Source organism: Rhinoraja longicauda, chromosome 24 (assembly GCF_053455715.1).
Source record: "Rhinoraja longicauda isolate Sanriku21f chromosome 24, sRhiLon1.1, whole genome shotgun sequence".
NCBI lineage: Eukaryota > Metazoa > Chordata > Chondrichthyes > Rajiformes > Arhynchobatidae > Rhinoraja > Rhinoraja longicauda.
In genome coordinates, this window is record NC_135976.1 from 15995371 (window position 1) to 16007302 (window position 11932).

The 11932-nt window shown below is 43.5% G+C and overlaps 2 protein-coding genes across 5 annotated transcripts in view; one reads left to right on the forward strand and one right to left on the reverse strand.

Annotated features, from left to right (window-relative positions):
* smim29 (small integral membrane protein 29) overlaps nucleotides 1-2963 on the forward strand; it is a 27725-nt gene extending 24762 nt beyond the window's left edge. For all 4 annotated transcript variants that reach the window (XM_078420705.1, XM_078420702.1, XM_078420704.1 and 1 more), the window contains exons 4-5: nucleotides 718-823; nucleotides 1993-2963. In XM_078420705.1, the coding sequence (XP_078276831.1) occupies nucleotides 718-823; nucleotides 1993-2061 (175 nt within the window). In that variant the 3' untranslated portion in view covers nucleotides 2062-2963. The remainder of the gene's footprint in view (nucleotides 1-717; nucleotides 824-1992) is intronic.
* Nucleotides 2839-11932, reverse strand: part of LOC144605439 (uncharacterized) — a 54157-nt gene continuing 45063 nt past the window's right edge. Inside the window, exon 6 of the mRNA XM_078420701.1 lies at nucleotides 2839-3262. Coding sequence (XP_078276827.1) covers nucleotides 3215-3262 — 48 coding nt within the window. The 3' untranslated portion in view covers nucleotides 2839-3214. The remainder of the gene's footprint in view (nucleotides 3263-11932) is intronic.

Genomic DNA, 11932 nt, shown 5'->3' on the forward strand with positions numbered 1-11932 from the left:
TTTTTTCCCCTCCTCTTCAGTGATTAATTGAAAGGCACAGTTTGGAAACAGGTTCTTCAGCTCACTGAGTCCATGTTGACCATTGAACACTCGTTCACACTAGTTGTATGTTATCCCACTTGTGCATCGATCTCCGGACACAATAGGCGCAATTTACAGAGGCCAATTAACCAACAAACTGCACCTCTTCAGGATGAAAGCGGTAATCTACCTGCAGTGTTAATTCTGATTCGGGCAATGATTCACCCCTGACGCACTGTGGACAATGGAGTTTGTCAATGGAACTGGTGCGCTACAATGCTGAGAACTACATTCTGCACTCTATCTTCCCCTTTGCTCTACCTATTGCACTTAAGTCTGACTTGTATGTAGTATCATCTAATCTGTTTGAATAGCATGCAAAACGGATGTCAAGGGTTATGGGGAGAAGGCAGGAAAATGGCATTAGGAGGCAGAGAGATCAGCCATGGTTGAATGACGGAGTAGACTCGATGCGCCGAATGGCCTAATTCTACTCCTATAACGTGAACATGTCAGCTTGTGAAAACAAGGCTTTGTGCTGTACTTCGGTATGACACCAAAAGAATTAAACCTAATATCATCTTCAGAAATGAAATCAGCTTTGTAGTATTTGACCTGGACTTTGCTTATGTAACCACAACAACTGCTGGACTTGACTCTATCTTTTGGTGTCTCTTTCTCCTGTCCTTTGCCAAGGTTGGATGCGCTGAGACACCAGCTGCTCCCGGTGTATGCCTACGACGCCACCGAGGAGCTGAATGAAGCAGAGGAGGAGCTGCTCCTGGACGACAGTGAGCCCAAGGTCAGCACTCAGAGAGACACAGAGCGCTGGAGTAACCCGGCGGCTTTGGCAGCATCCCATGAGAGCATGGGTCGGCGACGCTTTGGATCTGGACCCTTCTCCAGACTCCCTAACGTCACCCATCTGTATATGGAGCAGGGATGCTGCCTGATCCACTGTACCACCCTCACTGCTGGAACTAAATGAACAAATTAAACGTCGCTGCCTGTGGCAGAATGACTGGTCCACGCAGAGATGGCCGAGTTTACTCTAGCCCTTACTGGCTGCATTGAGGGATGAGTTCTGTGTTTCCAAACGATATTGATAAAAGCCTTTACAGTAAACCCTGGCTCTAACGGACCACGGGGGTTGGAGGATCCATTATTGACGATCGTCTGTTATATCCAAGTGAGGGGGGTAAAGTTTAACCCGAGGCCGGGACGGATGAAACGCGTCATTGCGGGTGAGGTTAGACGTGGGAATTCGCAGCCGGGGAACCACAGAGCCCACGGCCCCACATGCCATGCGCCAGGGACGGGCCCGGTACTCACGCCGCCTTCATGCTGCTCGCTCTCTCCACTCCCGCAACCTGAAGCTCCCGCCACATGGCGCCAGCTCGTTAGGTACCTGGCGGACGCGGGAGAACAATGCAATGGGAGCATCGGTCTGCTGTAACCAAAATCCGTTATATAGAGGTGCAGAAGTGTGAAAACGCACACCTCCAGATTCAGGGACAGTCTCTTCCCACCTTTTATCAGGCAACTGAACCATCCTCTCACCAACTAGAGAGCAGTCCTGAACCTACCGTCTCCCTCATTGGAGACCCTCGGACCAATTCTATTCGGTTATTCGGCCCATCGAGTCTACTCCGGACTTTGTCTTGCACTAAACGTTATTCCATTTATCCTGTATCAGTACACTGTGGACGGCTTGATTGTAATCATGTAGTCTTTCCGCTGACTGGTTAGCACGCAACAAAAAAGCTTGTCACTGTACCTTGGTACACGTGACGATAAACTAAATTGAAGAGGTCCGTTATTGTGAGGGCTTACAGTAATAAGAATCGGGGGAACTACTAAATGCAATAAAAGTGCACGTTTCCCTTCCATCACGGATTATAAATCCCAAGTGAGTTAATTTCCAGCATTAAAAGTGTAACTCCTGAATGCATGTATTTGTGTTTTTGACAGATGCTGCAAAGTTGGGGTGCATCACAACGGTCTAAAGGACCATTTCACACGAAACGCTCAAAGTCTTGATCTACCCGTCACAGTTCGGTGCAGAGAAACAAAAGAGGCGGGGAGACAGGTGAACGACGGGCTTTGACAACAGGACTCTTACAACGTTTCCGAAAAGCAACGTGCCAGAAGTGTAGAGCAACAAAACCTACACATCACTGGATTAATTCTTGTACAAAAAATTAAATCTCCACTTGGTTGGCATCATTGATCCCAATGTAGGCCCCCCTACATTACTGTATATTTTTTTGGCTTGGAGCCACAACTGGGCAACGATCTTGTGACGATAACAAACCATAGATCGTCTGGAAGACATAAAATGCTGGAGTAACTCAAGTGGGACAGGCAGCATCCCTGGAGAACATGGGCAGGTGAAAAAAGGGTCCTAACCCCAAACGTCACCCACTCCTTTTCTCCAGAGATGCTGCCTGACCCGCTGAGTTACTCCAGCATTTTGTGTCTGTCTTCTGCGTAAAGCAGCATCTGCAGTTCCTTCCTACACCATAGATTGTATGGATTCACTGAGAGGGTTGGAACAATTAATGTATCAGTGAGCTGGTTTTATTTCTGATTTTGTTTTGTAAATTCCCATTGGAAATTTGTAGGGATTTACAGAACAATGCAATCTGCACAGGATGTGTGGATGATTTGGGGGCTAGCATAAGGAAATATGTGTTGTGTAAAGCTTAAACTTTAGAGTCCCCATTTCTGGGCTCAAAAATGAACAGACTTTAAAGCCAAAGTTTCTGAGATTTATAACAATATTATTTTACATAATAAACCACCTAATTCTCGGAGTGATTAATAACTTACTGAGATTTTGAAAAAAAATCCTCAACCCAACTTTCTTAGTGGAGGCAGGAAAACAGTTAAATGGAAAAACAAAATACTGTAGATATAATAAATGTAAAATAAAAAGAGTACAGGCACCTCACATTTTACGCATGTTTGATTTGTGCTTTTTTGATGTAGCATTTCTTGTTTAATTTATACCAAAGCTTATTTTGCGTGCTGTATTTTTAAAATAAGCACTCATACTTACGGCTATTTAAATGTACATGGTTAATTTACGCATTTTTGAACTACATGTTGCTTTTCAGGAACATAAGTCACCGATATTCATCTTTCCAACAAAGCATTCTCGTTTCCTCCCACTGATTCTATGTCTCTTCACCTAACGTAAAACGAGTATTTTAGAAATCCTCAGCAGGGCGGGCAACATCTGTGGAGAGAGGAAAACAGAGTGGACAATTCATTTGTTAGGAAAACAAAATATGTTGCTATCCACAAATGCTGCAGTCGTAATATTTTCTGTTTTTTTTACAACCACTTTTTGTCAAAACAGGCCCTTTTGCCCACAGAGTCCTCACCAACCTGCGCTCATCCCACACACAAGCACTATCCCACACACAAGGGACAATTTTGCTGAAGCCAATTAACCTACAAACCTGTATGTCTTTGGAATGTGGGAGGAAACCGGAGCACCTGGAGAAAACCCACGCGGTCACAGGGAAAAGGTACAAACTCCATTCAGGCAGCACCTGTTGGGATGGTACCCTTCCTCGGACAGAGATTGGAATACATTTGGGGCAGCACAATGGTGCAGCTGGTAGAACTGCTGCCTCTCAGCGCCAGACACCCTGCTTCAATCCTGACTTTGGATGCTGTCCGCGTGGAGTTTGCACGTTCTCTCTGTGACTGCTTGGGTTTCCTCTGGGTGTATCGGTTTCCTCCCACATCCCTTAGACTTTGTAGATTTTTTACCCTCTGTAAAATTGCCCTTGATATGCAGGGAGTGGATGAGGAAGTAGGATAACACAGAACTAATGTGAACGGATGATCGCGGGTTGGCATGGACTCAGTGACCCAAAGGGCCCATTTCCATGTTGTATCTTTATACATAAACATTTAATCAAACATCATCCCAGCACTCCATCTGTTTGTACAAAAGATATTTGGCTAGCAACGTTAATTTTACATTTTTGTATTTCTACACATGGATTTGGAAGCTTTACTTTAGACTCTAAACTTTAGAGATACATCATGGAAACAGCAGAAACAACTCGCGCCAACCAATGATCAGCCCACACACTAGTTCTATCCGACACGTCAGTGGAGATCATTTACAATTTACAAAAGCCAATTGGCCTATGAATCCGTACGTGTGGGGAAAAAAACTGGAGCACCCGGAGAAAACCCACACAGTCACGGAGAACGGACAAACTCTGTACAGACAGCACCCGTAGTCAGGATCGAACCCAGGTCTCTGGAGCTGTAAGGCAGCAACTCTACTGCGGTGCCACTGTGATGCCCAAAGCTTATATCACACGTACCCCAGAGACAGTCCTTTCCGAAGGTCCCAAAGACACTGCAATACTTCTTAAATAATCACTGCAGAGAGAACACAAATCATCACACAGGCAGAACCAAGAGGCAGCTGCTTCCAGCTTCCAGTCCTGTCTCGGTTGATAACTGAAGCTCATGGGGGACCTCTGTGGGATGGAACATATGGCCCCAGTTTATCCCTTCAATTATACATCCAGAGCTCAAAGGGAAACATGCCAACCCTCCAACATTGTGAAACGGATGCAATACAAGACAAATTACACCTGCCCCATTGCTGTATGAGTAAGAGGGAACTACAGATGCTGGTTTAAACCGAAGATAGACACAAAAAGCTGGAGTAATTCAGCGGGATTAAGCAGCATCTCTGGAGTGAAGGAATGGATGACGTTTCAGGTCGAGACCCTTCTTCAGACTGAAGAAGGGTCTCGACCCGAAACGTCACCCATTCCTTCTCTCCAGAGAAGCTGCCTGTCCTGCTGAAGTTACTCCAGCTTTTTGTGTCTACCTTACATTTCTGTATGATATGGGAGGACATTTGGCCCATCAAGTCCATGCCAGTTCTCAGAACAATCCTATCAATCCCACTCCCTGCTTATTTCACTGTACAGGTGATTTTGTGTTTTACGCAGGCTTCACGTTCCTGAAAAGCAGCACGTAATTTAAAAACTTGTAAATTAAACATATAACTTTAAACATTTAAGCAGATGGAAATTTGAACATGGTAAGTCAAGCACGCGTAAACGGTAAGGTGCCTGTTATCTATTTTCTGCACATTGCATTTCAGCCTGGTTCAGCACCCAGCAACGAAGGAGATTACAAATAGTAGTGAACACAACAGCCCAGTCCATCAGGGGTACTGACCTCCCCACCATCGAAGGGATCTTCAATAGGCACTGCCTCAAAAAGGCAGCCAGCATCATCAGAGACCCACAACACCCTGGCTACACACTCTTTTCACTTCCTGCAATCGGGAAGAAGGTACAGGAGTCTGAAAACCAGGTTCAGCAACAGCTTCTTCTCAATAACCATCAGGTTCTTGACTAACACAAATACTAACTAAACTATGAACTGTGGACTGTCTCGGTTGCACTAAGCACTTCTGGCTTTATGTGTTAATATCGGGGTTTTTAATTTACTGTTTTTGTTGTTTATTATGTTTTCTGTGTGTACCATGTTTACAGTCCTGTTTTGCTGCTGCAAGTAAGAAATTCATTGTTCCGCTTTCAGTACATATGACAATGAAAAAATCTTGAACTCTTGAACTTCCCCAGTCCAGAGAGCCACGTTCACCCCAGGCAATCTCTCATTGCCAATTAACCACCCAGCACCTGGTGATTGTCAGCACATTATTATTGCTTTGAATATAAAGCACACACACACAAACACACACTAACGCACATGCACATACGCGCGCACACACACACACTAACGCACAAACACACACTAACGCACATACACACACTAACACACAACACACACACACACACACACACACAGCTCAGCCCCTCGAGTCCTGACATCGTCATAAACCCTCTCTGTACTATTTTGAGGTTCACTGCATCTATCCTATAGCAGGGTGACCAAAATTAAACACAATACTCCAGGTGCAGCCTCAACAATGTCTTGTGCAACTGTAATATAATGCCCCAACTTCTATATTTAAAATGTACTACCCATTTTGCAGAATTAATAAATCCACATTAAATAGTCAGTAACAAATAACTAGGAGACAGGAATCACAACTGAACTTTGCTAGATTAGAACATAGAACAAACAGTACAGCATAGGAACAGGCCCTTCGGCCCACAATGTCTGTGCCGAACATGTTGCCAAGATAAGTCTGAAGAGAGATCTCGACCTGAAACGTCCTCGTAAATCTTCTCTGCGCTCTTTCCATCTTTTAACTTGATGCCAATTTAAACTAACCTCCTCTGCCCACACCTAATCCTTATCTCTCCATTCCTTGCATGTCCACATGCCTATCTAAACGCCTCGTAAACGCCACTATCGTATCTGCCTCCACCACCTTTGGCACTCGCCTCCCTCTGTTAAAAAAACCTGCCCCGCACATCTCCTTTAAGTAGAGTGATTCAAATGTATAATGCTACTAAAGTAGGTCAAGGCTTAATCAAATTCATAAAGAACCGGCAATTGTTAAACATTTCTCTTATTCTCAGGGTCATGTAATTATTGAAAAGTTAAATTATAATTCTGGTTTAGGAGAATTTCATTGACTGATCCCTTAGAAATGTAAGTCCTTTTCACTTGGGTCCTTTTTAATCTTAAATTATCTTATAAGTACAGTTCCCTTACTTTGTTATCATACAATGATACAGCACCAAATGCCTTTTTTACTCTTAGGCAACCTAATTCCTATTCTACCCAGTGAAAACCTTTATTACAAAAACATTTGTAACTATAAATCGCCTGCTGCTGCAGAAACCCCAATTATGACTGACGTTGGTCACCGGGTATTAATGTAATTTAATATAATTTATAGAAACATCTAAGTTGCACATTTAAGTTTCAACAGTTCATTGGCTACTGGATTGATTTCAAGTTTAAAGTTTCGAGATACAGGCCCTTCGGCCCACCGAGTCCGCGCTGACTAGCGATCCCTGCACACACACTATCCTACACACCAGGGACAATTGACAATTTTACCAAGCCAATTAGCCTACAAACCTGTATGACTTTGTAGTGTGGGAGGAAACTCCACACAGATAGGATCGAACCCGGGTCTTTGGCACTGTAAGGCAGCAACTCTACTATATGCTGTGAGTGAGATTATATTCAACTGGAATGTATTTTTTACAATAAATGTAGCTTGAAATTTTACTTAGAATACCTTTTAATTCTCGGGGGCAAAAACATTATATGCTGGAGTGACTCAGTGGGACAGGCAGCATCTCTAGAAGACATGGATAGGTTATGTTTTGGGTCAGGACCCATCTTTAGACTTTTAATTGTTGGAAACAACTGACCAGTATACGATGTTGGTATTAATCATTCATACTTGATGTGCCACATTAAAATCCCACCCTGAAGGAATTCCACATGGGGATTTTCAGCTGCTTTGCGAACAGTCACTAGAGGGCAGCACTGTGCCATAGCTGTTAGCGCTGCTGTTTCACATCTCTGACATCCCAGGGTCGATCCTGACCCCGGGTGCTATCTGTGTGGAGTTTGCATGTTCTCCCTGTCACCACGTGCAATTCACACCCTCTGACAAAGAAATCCCTCCTCATTGCCTTTCTAAAGGTACCTCCTTTTATTCTGAGATCTATGCTGTATCTTTCAATCACTTCAATCAATTATTGAATTATTCCAAAGTGGAAAATGTCCCATTCCAAAGAATTGCCTTCAAAACCTTGAGTAAAGAAATGCACATCGCATCAGACCTTAAAAGATCTCTTTGCTTAAGTTAGATTGTATTAAGGAACCTTGGAGGCTGAAAAGTAGACAGAATATTTGAAAAATAAAACCAACATTACAAGCAACAGTGGAAAGAGACATTTATTGATAACCTTCCATTAATGGCACATTGTAGGGACATAGGGATTGGCCAGGTAATAGAACCCTCGGATTGGATTACGGTCATGGGTTAAGGAAGCGCGGGGTATTTAAATGCTTGGCGCCAAACCAGATTAGAGATTAGATTATTAAGTAAAGTAGTGTTTGTCCAGGAAGAAGTCAGTCGCGTTTGTTACGGGTTTTGATACTAATAAAGGATTCCAATAAAACCACTCGTCTGGACTCACTACAACATAATCAAGCATCTCAAAAACATTATTCAAAGACAGCACAGTGGATATATTTGTATAGCCTATGAGGTTCTTTCTTTTATAAAGATAAACGTAAGTTCAAGGCAAAGGTGTTTTAGGCAAGGAACCAGCTGGATTAACTATCCTATCACCAACTAGAGAATGGTCCTGACCTACCATTTACCTCAATGGAAACCCTCAAACTATCTTTCATCGGACTTTACTGGACTTTATCTTGCACTGAACGTTATTCCCTTTATCCTGTAGCTGTACACTTGATTGTAATCATGTGTGGTCTTTTTGTTCACTAGCATGCAACAAAAAATCTTTTCACGTGACGATAATAAACTAAACTGAACTAAATTGCGCTTCTTAGATGTTCCTTTTTTCACTTGAAGGATGTCAAAGACATCTGAGAGAAATCAGCCTGTGTGTGAATCTAAACAGGTATGTTGCATGTATTCTTTGAAGTTATCATGGCAACACCATCATAGCAGTGGGGCAGTTAACTTAGACTGACCGCACCTATTATTCACATATCAAACAAGAATCCACGACTTCACAATAATAATCAAATAATTCAAATTATGAGCATGAATTCTAGAACTTTGTGAAATCCGACTGCCAACTTTGTTGGAGATTTAATTTAGACTTTCTAAAAAGGACTTTGTGTCTAGATGTCCCATCTATGCTCGTCCCACCTGCCCGCATTTGGCCCTCATACCTCTAAACCTTTCCTATCCATGTACCTGTCCAAGTGTCTTTTAGAGCCAGAGAGTCATACAGCAGGAAAACAGGCCCTTCAGTCCAACTTGACCTTGCAGACCAAGATCGCCATCTACATCTAAACTGACCCAATTCGTCCATGCCGACCAAAATGCCCCATCTAAGCTAGTCCTATATGCCTGCATTTGGCATGTTTCCTTCTAAACCTTTGCTATCCATGTACTTCCACTGCTGTCAACAGTGTACAGACAGAGGATAAAGGGAATAATGTTTACTGCAAGATAAAGTCCAGGAAAGTCCGATCAAAGAGTAGTCCAAAGGTCTCTAATGAGGCAGATGGTAGGTCAGGATTGCTCTCTAGTTGGTTTTTAAAATGGAAATTGATAGATTCTTGATCTTAGTAAGAGTGTCAGAGGTTACGGGGAGAAGACAGGAGAATGGGGTTGAGAGAGAAAAATAGATCAGCCATGATTGAATGGCGGAGTGGACTTGATGGGCCGAATGACCGAATTCTGCTCCTGCCCGACGGTCTTACCTTTAAGGTCATCACCATCATTAACACCATTCTTTCATTCTTTAATTCAATTCACCTCATCAAATGCAATCAGGAAACAGCAGAGTGCACTGGACATAGCAAAAGTTATAGATCTCAACAACAGCACTGCTAAATCATTAAAGACCTATACTTCACAAAGATCTGCAGCAATCCAACTGCAAACAAACATCACAACTCAGTAGATCTGGGCACAAAATAACACTGTCAATTTAATTTGCATAGTTTATAATCATTGCTTCAAATTAATATTAGATTGCTTCTCGGAGGCAACCATCTTAAAATTTAATAATGCTTTAAATTTTTAAAGGCATTTTAATATATCTTTGTGAGTGGTTCAGCTGTTTGCTACCGACAGTGCAAATGAACAAGCAAGTTTTATAGCGATGCATTTTGAATATAATTACCACCATTTTTCTCTGCACCTCTGAATGTAATTGAAGTCATAAAGTTCTGTGAGGATTTTAAATGCCATAGAAAATCTCACATGCAGTATCGGACAGCTTCAAAATCCTGATGAGGCAGCATCAGGCTCACCAGTGGATGTTTGCTGCACCAATTCTCAACTCACTGGGGTCCCAGTTCCCTCTCCCCCTCCCCACTCACTGGAGATGGCAAAATGCCTCATCGCCAGAACTCACCAACGAGCACAAAGACCTGGCCTGGCCTGACTGATGTGAGAGGGGCCCACCCGGCCAGATCCCTTCCTGCACCTCCGGAGTCTTACAGCCGGTGCACGCTGCCCTCAGGACTGCTGCTACGGAGAGGAGATTGTTGCCCACCTCTTCTCCGAGTGTTGATTTGTGAAGAGAGTCTGGAGAAGGATGCAAAGGTCCTGTTCATCACGAACAGCTCCGTAACAAGGACTCTCGGATTTATGGACCGTTCCCAGGAATCCATTGGGATACGGACGTCAAGTGCTGCTGGAAGGTCATCAACTCGGTAAAAGATGTTCTTTGGTCTGCCCGAAACTTGTTGGTCTCCCAGCGGAGTGAGATGTCCGTCAGGGAATGTTGCCGACTGGCCCGCTCCAGACTGCAGGAGTACGTGCTGAGGGACGCACTGAAGCTCAGTGCAGCCAACGCCAAGGCTCTGTGGGGGAGGACCACAGTCTAGGGTGTTTCCGCTGTTGGACATCGGGGGCTCAGTCCGCTGGAGGACACCCCTCAAACAAGGGAAGAGATATCACCCCAGGCAGCCACAAGAGTGGCAAGGCTTGGTATAACAATAGTTGTGAACACTACTGAATGTAACACCAATGCATGTACAGATGCTGAGAATGTTGCAAGAGTTTTTGTACTGTTCTTGTTTTTTTTTTAAATAAAGTTTATTTTTGGGGAAAAAACTGTCCTCTCGCCCTCTCCCCAAGGCCCGGTTTGCCCTCTCTCTTTTAACTCACTGGGTCCCAGCTTGCACACCACCTTTCAACTCATGAGGGACCTGTCTCCCAGGCTCCGTTTTAACTCACAGCGCCAGACACCCGGGTTCCATCCCGACCTCGGGTGCTGTCTGTGTGGTGTTTGCACGTTCTCCCTGTGACCACGTGAGTTTCCTCCAGGTACTTGTTTCCTCCCACATCTCAGAAACGTGCGGGTTTGGAGGTCAATTGCCTTAGTAAAATTGCCCCTAGTGTATAGGGAGTGTATGTGAAAGTGGGATAACATAGAACTTGTGTGATCGATGGTCGGCGTGGACTCAGTGGGCTGAAAGGTCTGTTTCCATGCTGTATCTTTCAGTCAATCAATCATCACACCATGGCCTCAGTTCTGATTTTCTAAAGTCTTTATTTTAACACAATTTAACATCTAAAAAGAGCAAGTTAAAAAAATATGTTGGAATATCTATATACTAAAACTCTCGTTTGTTATCTTGTTTGTGACTGAACTTCAGCCAAAACGGCACGCTATAGTGTGACAAATTTAGGCCCACCTTACTCACCATTGTCACTTTAGTGATAATGCAAGTAGTTTTATTGAAATCGGTCTTATATTTTTTAAGTTATTCACATTTTAAAGTTTAAAAGGAGGGGAGGGGAGGAGGAAGGGAGGGGGAACGGGGGAGTGGGGCAGAAGGGAGAGGGGAGGAGGGGGTTGAGGGGAGAGTGGTGGAGGACAGGGTGCTGCACCAATGCAGGAGAGGTTTGGGCCCAACGTGTCCACTTGGACTAGTTATAAAATTCAGTTCTTCAGAAAATATGCAATTCAGGCATCATCAAAGTCCCAAACGTGCTGGATTATTGAAGCTTTATGCATGAAGTATCACCGTGAAATAATTTCATTGATCAAAAATGTCAATGAAAAGAGACCTGGTAAAATAATTATTCAAAATGCTTTTATTTCTTCACTAATAAAATTCCTGGCAACTTAGTTCTGCAACATTACGCATGATTAATGATTTTTTTAAATGAAGTTTTCAAGACTGTTTTTTGGCAATAGCATCTACAATTGGCATCCATCCACACTTCACGCTGCCTCGGCAAGGCCACCAGCATCAACAAGGAAAA